We start from the raw sequence: 17,982 nt of genomic DNA, 5'->3' as shown, positions 1-17,982 counted from the left end.
GACAAATAACTTTATTGAGATATAATTCACATAGCATACAATTCACCCATTTAAAGTGTATAATTCACTGATTTGTAGTATATTTACAGAGTAGTGCAACCATCACCACAATCAATTTTAGAGCATTTTCATCACTTCAAAAAGAAACCCTGTACCCATTTGTAGTCATTTCCCATTTTGCCCCAACACCCTAGACAACCATTAATCCACTTTCTCTATGTTGTTGTTGTTGTTACGTGCCCTCAGTTCCGACTCACAGTGACCCTGTGCACAACAGAATGCAACACTGCCTGGTCCTGCACCATTCTTACAATAGTTGCTATGCTTGAGCCCATTGTTGCAGCCACTGTGTCAATCCATCTCATTGAGGGTCTTCCTCTTTTCCACTGACCCTGTACTTTACCAAGCATGATGTCCTTCTCTGGGGACTGACCTGCCTGACAACATGTCCAAAGTGTGTAAGATGCAGTCTTGCCATCCTTGCTTCTAAGGAGCATTCTGGTTGTACTTCTTCCAAGACAGATTTGTTCGTTCTTTTGGCAGTCCATAGTATAGTTAATATTCTTCACGAACATCACAATTCAAAGGTGTCAATTCTTCTCTGGTCTTTCTTATTCATTGTCTAGCTTTCATATACTTTTGATATCATTGCAAATACCATGGCTTGGGTCAGGTGCATCTTAGTCTTCAAGGTGACATCTTTGCTTTTGAACACTTTAAAGAGGTCCTTTGCAGCAGATTTGCCCAATGAAATGTGTCTTTTGATTTCTTGACTACCGCTTCCATGGCTGTTGATTGTGGATCCAAGTAAAATGAAATCCTTGACAACTTCAATCATTTCTCCATTTATCATGATGTTGCTTATTGGTCCAGTTGTGAGGATTTTTGTTTTCTCTATGTTGAGGCGTAATCCATACTGAAGTCTGTGGTCTCTATAGATTTACCTATTCTGGAAATTTCATACAAATGGAATAATATTACATATCTATATTTGCGTGTGTTTGTGTGTGTGTGGCTGGCTTCTTTGACTCAGTTTAATGTTTTCAAGGTTCGTCCATATTGTAGCATGTATCAGCCCTTTATTCTTTCTTATTGCTAAACAATATTGCATTGTATGGATGTGCCACATTTTATTTATCCATTCATCAGTTGATGGCTATTTGGGCTGTTTGCAATTTTTAGCTATTATGAGTATGCTACTATGAACATTTTTGTGTAATTTTTTATATGGACATATGTTTTAATTTATCTTGGGTACATATCTAGGAGAGAATTGATGGGTTATATGGTAACTATTTCTTTTGAAGAACTGCCATATTGTTTTCTCTTAGTGAGTCTGTAAACTTGTCTGTTTTACAGTAGATAGCAATGTATATTTTCTCACTAGATATAGTTCAGCCCTTAGAGAGAAACTCCTTCAAAATGATTAGAAAACTAAACACATTATTCACTTAAATTTGACTTTATAATATTTTTCTCTGGCCTTCAGTTTAGATTCTTATTTTCAAAGTCTGATGGGTAACAAAAAAACTCCACGTGAGAACACAGAAACATTTCCAACTGTAAATACGTCTTCTTGAATGTTTTTTTGAGCATGTTGAGTGAAGATTTTCATGGTTGGGCAATGTGAAATATCCTCCATGTCTTGTGGCATGAGAGTGGAGTTTTTCCACTTCTCACAAATATTTGTCAACTGACCTCTATCGGGTAGTTTCCTGAAGTGTCTCTGCAGCCAGAGACACTAGCTCCCACTCCTCATTATGCTCCATGCTCACTCATTTCTCATTTATTTTTTCCTTCTCTTTTGCTGAAGCCTATGTGTTTCTAATTAAAATATTTTCCTTAAACTGACTGTCAAAGCAATAAGGCTTAGATCACATTTATGAAACAATAAAGATACTTTATAACTGGTCCAGAAAGACCTAGTAGTGAGGGAGAGGGTCATGGAAACTTTGGAGATGTTTACTATTATATCTGCTATTAATTGTATAGAGCAGGAAACTCTGTATAGTTGAAGGCACATTGACTAAGAACCCACTGTGTCCTAGGATCATTCACTGAGCACAAAAAGTGACACAAAGTAGAGTGGGCTTGTCCCACCTAAGTGCCATGGGGTATGTAAAACAATGAGCTAGAGACAGAACTGCAGGAGAGGGGTGAATTAATTCTCTCATGTGAGCAGAGGCAGATCAGAGGGCGTTATGCTCATGCAGAGTTTGGAGTCTGAATTAGGTTTTAAGTTTTGAATTTCTGTTAGCATCCAAATTCTTACCATTCTTCCTGTCCTATCTCCAGTGGGACTTGTTGATCCTACCTCCTCCTTTTCAAGGGCTCTTAAATTTTAACTCTTATAATCCACTCCCACTTCTACTACCCTGGCTCAGGTCATTACTGAATGCTTGGGTCGTTGCAGTTTCTCCTGATTTGCTTTTCCAGCTGCACTCTTTCCTTCCTCTACCAGCTTCTCCAATAGGGTACCCAGCTATTGGCTAGGATAGTTATTTGTTCTCTAGGACTCTTGTACTTTGCAGGGCATCTAGCATCCATGGCCTCACCCATGGAATACAAGTGGTATTCCTACAATCATTATGACAAACAAAAATGCCAAACACAATTCCAAAATCCCCGGGGGAATGGCAGTGCCCCCAGTTTGTACACACACTATCACATTGGTCTTTCCAAAGTACAACTTCCATTCTTCCACTATCACTTCTCTTTTCCACTTAAACATCTTCAATGGCTCTCTACTGATGATAAGAAAAAGTCCAAAATCTGATGCTATCTGTTAACATTCCTAGTTCTACCTCCCATTTCTGCCTCACCCAGATCCTGTGTTCAATTCAAGCTGGACTCCTTGCTGATTCCAAGCCTTTCTGCTTTATTTATGTCAGACCCAGAATTTGGAAGGCTGGGTCTCTTCTCCATTTCTCTGAGGTAGCATTCCATGTGCCCTCTTAGATGTAATGGAAATGTTACTCTTCCATGAAAAGTAACTGATTATGCTCTATTCAGTGATCTCTCCATATTCTAAAACCCATAACCCTCAATTCCTTTGTGCCCCATCCTGTGTCTCTGTCATCATCTCAAGGAAGGCAGAGACTCACCTTTGTGTTCCCTGTACCTCGCTATGCCCTCCCTGGGGCCAGTCATAAAGTAGATGCTCAATAAATATTTCTTGAAGTGAATTTAACTGGAGGTATAATAAATCTTGCTGAGTTGTCTTCATTGGTAATAAGTGAATTCTCACCTACTATAAATTTTTCAGAAAACTGTTATGATAGGTTATAAATATTATAGTTCTGGAACAGAGTTTTAACACTGAATCTACTCTCTGAAAGATACATTGGTTCTTTCATTTTACATCATTAAATTCAGTTTTGTACATAAGTTCACACACTCTCAACTATTCCCCACAAGTTTGATCAGTTCTTCCTGCAAATCTCAAAATTGAGAAGCCTGGTAGAAGAAATGAGAGTATATTTTTAATGTGTCCTAATAGTCAATTAGGGCTAATTGGAACATGTTTTTGAAATTAAATGGGATTCTTCCCTTCTCTAAAGTTTCACCAACTTTTGTCAATACCACAGCAAAGAATATTGGCGTTTTTAATATCTCCAGTGATTTCATGTGAGCACATATCTTTACCACTTGGGTCATGCTTCTGGCTTTCTCCGTTCACACTCCACTTGGTTTAAACCTAAGCCTGAGTGGCTCCTGTTCCAGGACAGACAAGGTGGCCCTGGCCTTTGCAGTGGCTCCTGCCTGTTGCCCTCTTCCTGGCTTCTCAGAGTTCCCCAGGGCTTTCACTGAGTGGATTGTGTTTGCTCTGCTCTCACGATATTGGCAGGGTGATTGCCATGCAGATCTACCTCCGGTTTTCTGAAGATTATATGCTCCTGAGAGTACAGAAGCCTGTCTTATTTTTCTTGTAGACCCCCACCCCCACCCCATCACCAGTAGCCTCAACACAGAGGTCCGTTTATGGTGTGTTGTTGAATGATCTAAGCTGCACCCCCTCCCTACCTCCCCTGGGCCCTGGAATGTTACCCTCTTAAAGAATTTGTTAAGCAGCTGTGATGGTTGTAGTTTAGACAGATTTTTACAGGCTTTTGTGTATGAGGGAATATTTAAACTTATGCTAGAGAGAATACAAACCATATAATGCTGTAAAATTGATTTTTAAATATATTTGTGACAAATCTAAAGGTTACCATTAGAGTAGGACTAATGTAATCTTCCAATGTTAATATGAAAATGGATTTGTAAAAAACAATCTGTAGAAATCAGTATTGCTTTCCTGTGTTAACTGGCATCTTTTTTGCCAGAAAGAGGTATTAATACAGTCTATACTAAGTATTTAAAAAAAAAAAAATCAAACCTGTTGCCGTCTAGTTGATTCCAACTCATAGTGACCCTATAGGACAGAATAGAGCCTCCCCACAGAGTTTCCGAGAAGCAGCTGGTGGATTTGAACTGCTGACCTTTTGGTTAGCAGCCAAGTGAAAATAATTCCCCACTTCTAACTTGGCAAGGTACTAAGGATAATGTTTATTCTTCAGCTAGTTAGCATTTTGGGTAATCATGCAAATATAATAGTCATTGCATTCTAGAGCGCAATGGAATAAAACCCATTTTTCTTTTTTGTAAGATAATTTTGGCAATACAAGTATAATTAAATTTCTCATATTTTTGTGATCTTTTTAAAGTCTAATAGTTCCATTTTAAAAGAGAAACTTCCAAATTGAATTATTTTCCTGGATGTATTTATGGTAGGAGCTGGTGGTGCAGTGGTTAAAGTGCTTGGCTGCTAACCAAAAGTTTGGCGGTTCAAATCCACCAGCTGATCCATGGGAGAAAGATGTGGCAGTCTGCTTCTGTAAAGATTTACAGCCTTGGAAACCCTATGGGACATTTCCACTCTGTCCTGTAGGGCTGTTCTGAGTCAGAATTGACTCGGCAGTGGGTTTGGTTATTTTGGTTTGGTATTTATCAAAATAATTTTTACAAAGTAGTGAACATTTTATAAAGTGTTTTTATAAGAGGGTGCTTGCTTGGTAATAAATGGTACTGACAGAAACTAGAGAAATGAAGACAACAGACCTGTTTTCCCCTAAGTACAACATGTAGTTCTAAGGAGATCTGGGGATTTGAAAGACAAAGAAACATTTAATTCAAAAAACAAACAAACAAAAAAACACCAACCCATAATTTTGACTGATTTCTTTAGTAATTTCCTTGGATTAAAACAATAGCTAACGCTTCCATAGGAAACCCTGGCATAGTGGTTAAAGTCCTATGGCTGCTAAACTGAGGTCAGCAGTTCAAATCTGCCAGGCACTCCTTGGAAACTCTATGGGGCAGTTCTACCCTGTCCTATAGGGTCACTGTGAGTTGGAATCGACTCAATGGCAGTGGTTTTGGTTTTGGTTTTAGAACACTTCCATAGTGCTTACTGTGAGCAGCAACCGTTCTAAGTGCTTTTTATATCTTAATTTATTCATTCTCACAAAAATCATTTAAATTACATTTTATAGATAAGAAAGCCAAGGCACAGATAAGTTAAATTGCTTGCCTGGAGTTATCAGCTGGTGCATGGCAGAGCTGGACTTCAGACCTGGCAGTGGGGGTCCAGCGTTCACATCCAGCTCCACCCTCTTAAGCCTCGACAGCTCACGTCGTGGCTCAGGAGGATGCCTTAAATTTGAAGCTAGGTTGCCAAATTCTGATGATACAAGATATATTTAGCAAATTTTAAAATTGTAGTATTTATGGAATTTTCATGGTGAGTATTTCACATAAGTCTAAGTAAATCACAGCTTATTTTATATAGTGGTTCTTAAACGTCAATAAATGCCTGGACCTTACCCCAGATCTACAGTCAGAATCTGGAGGCCAAGGGTGGGTATAGTAATGACAGGGAAGGGGGAGATGGGGTGGCAAGAGACATCAGTGAAATATTTTTCCAAAAAGCTCCTCAGGGGATTCTGATGCACAGTGGGAGCTGAGAATCACTGGTACAAGGTCTGCATCTTTTTATAAAGCCTAGATTGGCTCCTTACATAGGGATGAATTGGCAGAGTATCTGAACATGTTGGAGATATACATGGTAACACAAAGTGGAAAACAGAACCTTGTATTATAGTCTCACATTTTTAATGGTGGGATTTCATGTTTATTCAGGTTCTTAAAATGTCCTTTTTACAAATCAGAATTCTTGTTGTAGTGGGGTTTGTAAATACTAGGCAGGATGGCCATTTCCCTACCAGCCTGCCCTGCCCACATCTGAGAATATGGTTATCACCCCAACTGTTGAAGCATAAGGGATTTATCATTTATTTAGTGATTCTTCCCACACACTTGTGTTTACCAGTGTCATAGTTAATTATTCCCTGAAGACTGTGTTTAGTTTAATATATACTTGTAGGATTACTATTTATAGCCTGGTTACTCATGTTAATCTTTTTATTAGCTTATTGGGTAAAATTCTAGAGCTTAGAGAAAGAGTACGTATGTTTTTAGAATATACAGATGTCACAAGAATGGCCATCAGAAAATCTTGCCCTAACAGTTTGTTAATAGCTGTTTGGTCACTGTTGTCAGAATGAACATTACCGTTTTTTCACAGAGAGGTGATTTCTTTAGAAATACTTAAGCTTAGAATGGCCAAGGATTTAAAGGATAGAAGTGAAATAAAAATGATGGACCACATGCTCTCTACTTGTGCAGTAACAGAGGAGTCAACGTGCATAATTTCATCAACCCTTCCCTGCGTCCTGTATGTGCTGACTTTCATGGGTGCACAAGGTCAGCACGGCAGGCTGTCTGCACTGGAGCCCTGAGCCATTTATACGTATGACCAAGGGTCTGCCAGTGGATGAAAAATACATATGAACTGAATATTAAGAGCTTTTGAAAGGCAGAGAAAATACGATTTCAGCAGAAAAAAAAAATCTTTGTCTTTGACTGGGAAGATAAGTAATGTCCTCCAAAATTAGATGAAAGGCTATACAACCCTTTATTTTAATTCAGACCTTTGGTTTGTAGAAGGAAAAAAATACATTCATCATCTTTATTTTGAATGAGATGGCACTGAGGCTGACTTACTTAGAAATAAGTATCCAGAGGTTGTGTCAAGAACAGAGCTTTCACCTTCTAATATTAATTTCCCCCACCCCACCCCAATGACTATTATTTCCCACCAGTGACTAGTAATTACTCTGTGAATGAAAGTCATGCTAGCCCAGTAACATTTCGGATCTCAATCATGATGCAATTCAGAAATTATTTGAAAATGTCAGCAGAGCAGATATACTGAAGAAAATCTGACTTGAACTTTGAAGTGCTGGGTCAAATGAATGAGGTGGAACCCAATCTTTATATTTGTAGATCTACATTTATATTTATAGATGGAAGTCGGACTGTATCACAGTGGCTGCTTACATGCTTCCAATTCCCATCCTCACAGAGCTTCTAAGTTGCTTCCTTAGTCGTTCTCATCAGGGTTAAGGACCAATGTATTGCCCCAAACTCATGTATTGGACTGGTTGTTTTTATAAAAATTTTTGAAAGATATTTAAGAGCATTTAGTTCTAACCCCTTAAGTCATATGAGGTAACTACCGCAAAATTATAGCTCATAGCTAGAGATTATTGCAATTTGGCAAACGTTTGCGAATTCTTAGAGAAACTGAATATCAGAATGTTTGTGGATCTTGACATCTTGCGTGACTAAAAGATGAATGAATAGTAGATGGGTCAGAACCTAGTAATGGTATCAGAAGTGGTTGTAAATATTAAGCATTAATATGGAGTTGTCATTTTAAAGAAGAACTAAATCAAAGGACTCCTTTCATTTTTAATATACACCTTTCAGGGAATGAGATTATTTATCCAATAACCTCACTGTTCAGCTTACTTGAACAGGCTTAGGAAATAAAACAAGCTTTTATTAGACTGCATATACTGGTATAAAGTTCTTGGTGAAAGAAGGCAAAGAGTTGGTATGTCTTCTTTTCTCAAAGGGCTTAGAGTCTCAAATAAGAAATTGAAGTTGTCTCAAAAATAAAATTAGAGTGTTTCTTTTGGTATCATTATAAATTGCAATTTCCAAAGTTTATATAATCTTTTAAGAAATTTTTAGAACAAGAATGAGTACAAAGAATTTTATTTCAGAAAATTTATACATGCCTACCATCTGTATCTTTTTATTGAATTTGCAATAGTAATTTAAAGGCAAACATCTCTGTCCTGTGTCTCTTTTTTTCACTTGTGATGTTCAAGATCATTTGCCATATGTTGCTTTAAAACGATGTGCTATAGAACTCAAAGTTTACACCATGTCGAGGGTATTGTGTGGAATTCAAACTTAGTATAGCAGTACCACAAGAAAACAGTCTAGAGAGTAAAATATGTGCACAAATAACTGTAAGGTAAGCTAGAATGTGATTTAGATGTTGAAAATTACTAATTGCCCTTTCATATACAGGTATCAGATATTATTTCTGTCTAACAGTGTGTTATCACAATAAGTGGCATGAAAACTTTTACTGAAAGATGAACAGAGAGGATGCTGTTGGCATTTTATATAATGGTCTCTGCCTCAGTCAAGGGATGGGGAGAATACTTTGACGACTTTTGTTTTTAAACAAAAACCTAAGTACAATGTTATTTTATTTACATAACAATTAAGCACTTGTATTTTGACAAAACATCCGGTTGACAATCGTGTTTGTGTTTTTAAAGGGCAGTAGAGGAGTAATAGGACCAGCAGGACCCCCGGGCATACCAGGTAAACTGGTAAGTAGTGTTTCTAATCTCTAGCAATTTATTTGTTCTCCACAAATTAATATTACATTTTTTTTTTAAATAAGCAAGGGGAGGGAAACAATTTAGAAAGGGTAATTTAATAGCTTCCTATTGTTAGGCAAATGTGTGAAAATGTAAATGTGGAATTTAAAATTATACCTAGAATACCCTCAGAGGGTATTATAATCAGAGTGGTTTGTAGCACACATTTTAAAACTGGGAGGAACATGAAGAGCTACATTTGGCCTCTGGTTGTTCTTGGAATGGAAGAGAACTGTGTGTGAATGCCACCTTTGATGACTTGTGCAGCACTTGTTTACACAGAAAGAAAAGCAATACCATGGCAGGGGCTTGACTGAAGGAGCCCACTGTCCAGGGAATGCAAACCAGGGAGGAGGACCTCAGAGATGGAATGCATGTGGTGACTGGGCCCTCTTCTCCTGAGAAAGTGGGAGGGAGGCAAATTAGAGGAGCAGGGTTAAACCAACCACGTCACTTTTATTTTTGACAGGAGTCAACATGCCCAAGGTTTTGTCTTGGCTTGTGTGCATTCAGTACTGCAGTGGCAGTGAGTCTGGGGACTTTGTGTTTGTTTTCTCAGGGTTCTCCTGGTAGCCCTGGCCTCCCTGGCTTTCCTGGCCCCCCTGGACTTCCTGGAATGATAGGTGACAGGGTAAGATATCAAGCACTCCAAAAGTTCCTTATTTGGAAGGGCAATTTCTACAATGTTAGAGATCAAACTTGTTTTTGGCCCAATGGAGAATTTTCTAGAATTCATCATAGACTTAGGTTAAAAAAAAAAAAAGGATTTTAAATTACTGAGAGTTGAAATTAAGAAGCAAAAACAAAAAACAAAAAACAAAAAACAAAAAACAAAAAACTATTATTATTAATATAAAAATTTATCAGAAGGAAAAAAGTAACTAACTTTACATCCCTACTCATCAGATACTAAGTGGTTGTGATCAGAGAATGCCTGGAGTTGTCAGAGATTCTTGGACAATTGTCTGAGCTTCTCCAGGTCTTACCTAATTCTTGTTAGGTGATGAGCAGCGAAGCCCTTTCCCGTCACATTCATACTTGTGTTTTTCTACCTGCCCAATAAGAATTGGTTCATTTCAAATTATGTGGTATATTATCCTTAAAAAGCTCAAAATATTGAAAAATTATATTTTATTCTTTCCAGGGTGTAGCTGGTGAACCTGGTCCAAAGGGTGAACAGGTAAGTACCACTAGTTGACTAGTATGAAATACAGTGTTTAATATGTACTGCTTCACACACAGGGGTGGCTGACTGGCTGGTTTGTGTGTGTGGTTAAAAAGAAGGGGGCTAACAGTTTTTCTCTCCCTGCTTCAATAGTGAGTGAACCCTAGTATGTAGTTTGTCCTGTAGCCTTATCTGTCTATCTAGCTCATGACGGCTTGGCCTCCAGGGTACCTACTGCCCTTCCTTTGAAAAGAGCAGCCCTGTCTCTCTGGCTCACCAAATTTGTTTACCCAAAGCTGATGGCCTTCCATAGCCACACTGTAATATTTTCAGTTTTTTTTTTTTAAATCAAGACCTTAGCAAGTAAACTATGCAGACTGGATTAGTCTCAGTTCTTTTCCTGGGCTCTATTTTCTACTGTAAGAGCCCTCTTTCAAGGGTTACCTACTTTATAAAATTGCTGGTTATGGTAATTCATTCTTAACTTGAGCTGAAACTCAATCTTACCTTTTGGCTTCTCTCTAAGCTATTTTCTGATTTGGATTGGCCGCCAGATCCAAAAGCCATTGAGAGCATTCTGTATTTCTGCACCATCCCAGGAGCACTGTGGGCACATATAAACGCTTATTGGTGTTGACTAGTTAAAACTGACCCAAAGGGCTAAGAATTAAAAAATGTGACATTTTATCTAAAATTTTAGGGTGCCTCTGGTGAAGAAGGTGAAGCAGGAGGAAGGGGTGAACTTGTAAGACATTTTATTTTCTGATTTATGATGGAGGCTTATTGATCTTGAACTGTATTGGAAACATTTTTTTCTTGTTTCTGACACTAAATGTTATCGTTGTTGCCTTCTTAATGGGCTAAGGTGTTTCCTGAGTAAGCTAACAAGATTCCCCAAGATTGCAGCCCAGATCAATTCAAGCAGAGGGGAAATACCCAAAGTACAAAATTCACCTATGGATCTGGCCTTAAACTTTTTTGGGGAAAAAAGTTCCCTTATAGATGGTGAGGTTTCCATCTATAAGGGAATATTTTTTTTCCCCAGAAGTTCAAGGTGATTCTTATCTGACCACAGGAAGTATATAAATAGTTCCTATCTGGAAAACAAAATTGAAGTTTTATTATAGTTAGAAAGCTGTGGATTGCAAATCTGCCAGAGGGCATTCTCTCTAGTCTAAACACCGCCCCCACCCCCGCCCAAGAAGTGACCTCCATTTCCAGGGGATGCCTCTGCTAAATCTTCGGGAAGGCAATAAGAAGGAGAACAAGTTATCTTTATTGCTAGAACTGCACGGTCTACTGGCTCATTTTTATAGTTTTGACATGATCTAACACAACCTACTATGGAAACTTATGTTTTGGTCCTTTGGGGTAGGGACAGTAGATTTCTCATAAAATGAGCGGTGGAGAGATTTTAGTGTAGGAAAAAAAACTATGGAAATGCTGTTTTATTCAGATTTTCAGGATTGAGAGCTAGACGAAATATAAGATCTGAATTAGGTCAAGCTTTTTTCCCAACTATTAAGTACATTTGAAAAAGGATCATTTCAATTTTATTTCCTATTGAAGTTATTCATCTCACGGGCTAGAATAATGTTTTAAATCATTTTGTTTTGTAGCGGAGATTAACTGATGTGCTAAAACTTCAGCTGACTTCATATCTAGAATTAGTGGTGGAAAATTCTCAAGATTATTTTTTTCTTTTAAGCATAAAAGCTTGCATGTGTGGTTTGATAGACTTTTTGGATGAATTTTAAAACTTTGCTTGAGTTTCAAAAATGAAGACATCAAGTTTTAAATATTTATTATGTTTTATAGCAGAATACTATTTTAATATCTTTTCACTTAAACACAGTTTATTTTAATTCTCCATGCCCAGCATTTGAGATCTGGATGGAGCCTTGGAGAGCTCTGACTCCACCCTGTTACTTGACAGAAACGTTGGCCAAAGGCTGGGAGGTCACAGAGCTCACCCGCTCGAAAAGCTAGCAGAACTAGGACTAGAATCCAAAATTTGAGTCTAGCCTTTTTCTGCAGTTCCAGGATTAATCTGTTAATGATTTTCTTTAGATTTCGAGAAGTACAATAAGTTTCTTAATGTTTTCAGGAAGCTGTACCAAATGTGAATACACTGTTATAATTTAATTTTGTTTTATTGTCTTAGGGAGATATAGGCTTACCTGGCCCAAAGGGATCTGTAAGTATAATGAACAGTAATGGTATATATATAAACAACCTATCAATAAAGCTGTAAAAACACAGTGCTCTGCTTTATGAAACTATTCTATAAATTTTAATTCTTAAAGAACCTACTTTCAAGGAAATGAAGTTCTAAATTTATTCTTTAAGTAACAGGTTAATCCAATAGACAAAAATCTACAGCTGTGTAAATGGATCTACCTTTTGAACCAACCACTGTAAAGGAAATTTTTTTTCACATTATAAATGGCTCAATGAGTATTACACGGTAATATCCTAATTTCATCCCCAAATGGGTCATTTTTAAAGATTTGAGTTGTGCTCTGTGTTGACAAGAGTATAATTGAATTTCCTTGGCAGTTATATTGTTGCAAAATATTTCAGTAATTTTCTTAATCCCCTGTGTGTTTTAGTTGGGGAAGTAAGATACAAGCATTATACATAAGAAAATATAATAGAAAATTATTAGAGTTGGAAAATGGTTCTCTTGTTCAGTTCATCATATTACTGAATTGAACCGATGTCCTTAGAGATTAGATTTATTCCAAATTATAGAATGAATTAGTAGCAAAACAGGGATGATTTGCTAATTTGAAAGGAATATATATCTAGTAAAATAAGAAATTTAAGATGGCATAAGGATAAAAGATGAAGCTCATGCTTCAATCTCAAGTGCCACCATCACCAACTTCTAGGTAACTGACAAGTCCTTCCTATTTCTGGAATCTCCCTCTCTCCTCTCTGTCCCTGTCCAAACAATTATCCTCACAGCAGCAATGTAATCCAGATAAAAAAGTAAAACCCACTATCACTCCTTTGCTTAAAACCCTCTAAGAACAATGTTTTATAGAATAAAATCAGACTCTTCCTAGCAAGGTATATAACAAGGCCTTCTGTGGAGTGGTTTCTGCTGTGCCCACCTCATCTCCTACAGATCTAGAACTTCATCTGTTCTGCACTTCTTGTTGCTCCTTTTTACGTGCCAGGCTGTTTTAACACTACATGCTGCTCTCCTAGCCTGCACTACAATTCCTCTTTCCTTAGGATAGCTACTCCCTACTTGGCATTTCGTGTCCCTGGGTGGTGCAACTGGTTAAGAGCTTGGCTGATAACCAAACGGTTGATGGTTCAAGTATACCCAGAGGCACCTCAGAAGAAAGACTTGGTGATCTATTTCCAAAAAAAAAATCAGCCATTGAAAACCCCAGTGCTACTCCGAAATGCATGGAGTCACCATGAGCTGGAATCGACTTAATGGCAACTGGTTACCCCTTAGCGTTCAAATCCATCCTCAGCCCTACTTTCTCTAGGAGGATCATCCCCTGGACTTGGTTTTGTGCCCTTCCCTGGGCTCTTTACATGCCACTGAGATGGAAGTTATTACATTGTATTAACTTATCTGCTTACACACTGCTTCAAAAAATCCTGTGACTCTCAAGTTTCAAGTAACATCTTTATGCTTGAACACCTTTGACAGAAATGATTTAAGATGGAGAAAAACGTGAAGAGTACACCTTGATAGGTTTTTGTAATAGAAATACTTAACCATCTAGAAATACTAATATTCGAGGATAAGAATTCAAGCTGTACACTGTTTACAATAGCAAAAAGATGGAAACAACCTAGGTGCCCATCAATGGACGAATGGATAAATAGATTATGGTATATTCACACAGTGGAATAGTATGCAATGATAAAGAACAATGATGAATCTGTGAAATATCTCTTAACATGGAGGAATCTGGAAGGCACTATGCTGAGTGAAATCAGACAGTTGCAAAAGGACAAATATTGTATGAGCCCATTATTATAAGAACTCAAGAAAAGGTTTAAACACAGAAGAAAACATTATTTGATAGTTATGAGGGTGGGGAGGGAGAGACAGAGGAATTCACTAGACAGTAGACAAGAATTACCTTAGGTGAAGTGAAGGACAACACACAATACAGGGGAAGTCAGCATAACTGGAGTAAATCAAAAGCCAAGACGTTTCCTGAACACAACCAAATACTTCAACGGACAGAGTAGCAGGGGCACGGGTCTGGGGACCATGGTTTCAGGGGACATCTAGGTCAACTGGTATAACAAAGTTTATTAAGAAAATGCTCTGTATCCCACTTTGGCGAGTGGTGTCTGGGGTCTTAAAAACAAGCGAGTGGCCATCTAAGATGCATCAATTGGTCCCAACCCACATGGAGCAAAGGAGGATGAAGACCATCAAAGACACAAGGAAAATATGAGCCCAAGAGAAAGAAAGGGCCACATAAAACAGAGACTCCATCAGCCTGAGACCAGAAAAACTAAATGGTGCCTGGCTACCACCAATGACTGCCCTGACAGAAACGCAACGGAGAGTCCTTGACAGAGCAGGAGAAAAGTGGGGTGCAGAACTCAAATTCTAATAAAAAGACCAGACTTAATGGTCTGACTGAGACTTGAGGAACCCTGGAAGACATGGCCCCGGACTCTCTGTTAGCCCAGAACTGAAGCCAACTCTTCCAAGATTAGAGGGGACTATAAGACATAAAATGATACTTGTGACAAGAGTGCTTCTTAGGTTAAACAGATACGTGAGACTAAATGGGCAGCTCCTAAATGGGCGAGATGAGAAGGCAGAAAGGGACAGGAGCTGTTTGAATGGACGTGGGAAATCCGGGGTGGAAAGGAGTGTGCTGTCACATTATAGGCAGAACAACTAGGGTCACATAACAATGTGTATATAAATATTTGTATGAGAAACTAACTTGAGCTGTAAACTTTCACTTAAAGCACAATAAAACAAATAAATTAAAAAAAAATTCAAGCTATAAAAAAGTAAATGGACAATAAAAAAAAAAAATTTTTTTTTTTTTTTCCAAATTCAGATATAATCCCAGGAATCGGCTTTGGATTCATTATCTCCCTTCCTCTCCCTGTCTTACTTAAAACTACCCAGGGGATCCTGATGATGAAATGAAGTGTACTGTCCAGGAATCAGGGAGAATAGCTACCAACGAAGACTTTCACGTTCCTCATTGATAAGGACGTAGACAAACTTGATAAATAAGAGACTTCTGTACGCCTTCTCCTCCAGTGTCCCATTCCTCAACTGAGGAATTCTTCCCCTTGTTGGCCTGTCAGCCCTTCACCAAAAATTTCCTGTCCCTGGTTCTAGGAATATTTCAGACATTGTCAGCAAGATCATCAAGATCACCCAGTCAAATTTGGTCTCCTCTGTTTTCTTCCTGTTGTTCAGTGCATTTCTGAATTCATTTTGGCTTCCTCTTTGGGTTGTTTTAGAAGTTGTTACAGTTTTGCACTCTAGGCACCTGAGAACTCTTCCACAGCATACCCTTATCTCTCTCTGTTGATGCTGCCTTCCAGGAAGTCTTTTAAGCCATCATTTCTCCAGAGAAGCAATTCTGGCAAGGTGTTTTTTTTTTTTTTCTTCATAAATAGAGACTGGAAAAGTAAACACGCTTGCTGAGCTTTATTTAGATGTGTCCCTGAGTGAAAGCATTGCATCATCACCTTTCAGTTTAAAACATTTGAATGTTTGAAGGAGTTAGCTCTTTTTAGGTGAATGTTACATACGGAAAAGGAGACGGATTAAATTGTATTATGAACATTCATACCTTGAGCACTAGCATTCCTTTGCTGCCTCCTGTGCTTTTATCGTCTCATTCTTATTCTATAAACAACAGGACATTGTAACTACTTCTACCACAGATTCCACCAGAGGCAGTGGAACAAAGAGTGAATTAATTTAGTCTCTTTTAAAACAGTTATTGTAGATGAGGATTCTGTTAAATACTTTTAGTGGTCTGCTTTCAGTCCCCTCCCCCCCCCATCTAAATTTTATTTACTTTTGTGCTAAGGAAACAGAGTGTTTATTTTTTAACATCATTGATATTTAGATTTTTAACTTACTTTTTTTTTTTTTATACTTAGTTGAATTGTGAACTTTTTTTTTTTTTGGCTCAGTATTTTAAATGCACCAACTTATTTTGTGTTCACATTTTATAATACCTGGATACATCTGGCATCTTCAAATTCTCCAAAGAATGTTATTAAGGCCAAATAACTTATTTTTTTGAAATATCTTTTTTTTTTTTTTTTCACTGCACTGGTCATATGCAAAGCAATATGTCTTATATAAACCTTTTTGTGGCCAGGAGAAGTTAAAAAGTCTTATTAAAAACTAGCTTGCTTTTAGGAAGTGACTTAAGATATGGAGAATGTTTTTGAAAAATGTATTATTCCAAGTAACATTTTGAAATAATAACTATACCCCCCCAAAAAAAGATTTGAAAAATTTTACTTGAACTGGAACTCAAAAAGATGAGTGAATTGTGTGTTTATGTGTTTCCCTTGCAACCATCTGAGAATCTGTAACCTCTGAAGGAACACCTCTCAGAAGGTGGGTAGAGTGTAGGAAACCCAATTTGAAATTTCACGGAAGTGCTTGTTATTATAAAGCAGACATATTACTTATGTTTCGCCCTGGTTTTATAGCATGCCATTTTGTTCCAGGTGGGTAACCCCGGGGAGCCTGGGTTGAGAGGGCCTGAAGGAACTCGGGGACTTCCTGGAGAGGAAGGACCCAGAGGACCACCTGGACCCAGAGGCGTGCAGGGACAGCAAGGTGCCACCGGCTTGCCTGGCATCCAGGGCCCTCCGGTGAGTGGTGGGCAGTCCCTGTGGCTTCCCTTTGGAGATTCCATCTCACGGCACAGGAAGGAGGGGGCCGTGGAGCTAGACTACACATCCACCCCTCAGCAGCATGGGCAAGCTCTCCTGTAAATTCAGCCGCCTGGTGCCTTGCAGAGTCAGTCAATTTACCATTTAACAATGCCCTCTTTATGGTTCTGTGTATAAACTGCCTTTTCCTTTTTCTGTCCCAGGGTAGAGGACCGACAGATCAGCACATTAAGCAGGTTTGCATAAGAGTCATGCAAGGTAAATACATCACAGTGGTTTGACTTGCTGTGTGCTTCAAAGGGGGAGATTTTGAACATTTATGTCATTTCTGTTTTATCTAATATATTGCCATATATAATAGCTTCTTTCTTAAAGAAAAGATATTACTTTTCTGGGTTAACCTGGAGGTTTTGTTTAGGCCAGGAGGTTAATTTATAACAATTATAAACATATATATATATATTTTTTTTTTTTTCTTTTGCATGTCAGGTAGTTAATTTTTTTGGAACACAGGATTCTCAGATGTCTTTTTCTCTCTGAAGATCCAATCACTTAGTTTGTACCTAGCATTTACCTGGGCTCTGTGTAGGTTACATGAGAAATAAATGAGATTCTCTGCCAGTGAGAAGCATATGGACATTAGTGCCACTCATGAACCACATGTGTGGAAAATCAATAACCATCATTTTCTAAAAATGGTGGTATATTTTCACATTTGTTAACGTTTACCTAAATGTGTCTGTAGCTATGGTAATTGTGGCTTATCACATCTGTTTGGAATTGGTGTGGTTCTGAAACCACACAGAAAACGAAGATGTGCAAAAATACCCGATAATTGAGGAGATTCTGTAACATTGGGGCCCTCTCACAAACAATTTTCTTATTCTGGTTGTAACCAATTCTGTCATGAGAAATTCTATTAATTTCTTATGACAGTCTAGCAGGTCTGGTAAGTAGACTTGTGGAGTTTTCCAGAAACACCTCTCTATTTGAAAACCAATATAGATCTCGTTGCACGTGTTTTGTCTTGAAGGAATATTTTAATTTTAAACATTACATATTTAGAAAATTATGATTTATGCTATCTCTTAA

General features: G+C 38.0%; 1 protein-coding gene across 1 annotated transcript in view; it reads left to right on the top strand.

Annotated features, from left to right (window-relative positions):
- Positions 1–17,982, top strand: part of COL9A1 (collagen type IX alpha 1 chain) — a 93,055-nt gene that overhangs the window by 58,326 nt on the left and 16,747 nt on the right. The window contains exons 29-35 of the mRNA XM_049875420.1: positions 8,742–8,795; positions 9,406–9,477; positions 9,991–10,026; positions 10,712–10,756; positions 12,176–12,208; positions 16,723–16,869; positions 17,094–17,148. Of these exons, the coding sequence (XP_049731377.1) occupies positions 8,742–8,795; positions 9,406–9,477; positions 9,991–10,026; positions 10,712–10,756; positions 12,176–12,208; positions 16,723–16,869; positions 17,094–17,148 (442 nt within the window). The remainder of the gene's footprint in view (positions 1–8,741; positions 8,796–9,405; positions 9,478–9,990; positions 10,027–10,711; positions 10,757–12,175; positions 12,209–16,722; positions 16,870–17,093; positions 17,149–17,982) is intronic.

Source organism: Elephas maximus, chromosome 1 (assembly GCF_024166365.1).
Source record: "Elephas maximus indicus isolate mEleMax1 chromosome 1, mEleMax1 primary haplotype, whole genome shotgun sequence".
Taxonomy (NCBI): domain Eukaryota; kingdom Metazoa; phylum Chordata; class Mammalia; order Proboscidea; family Elephantidae; genus Elephas; species Elephas maximus.
This window is presented reverse-complemented; position numbering and strand designations above follow the sequence as displayed.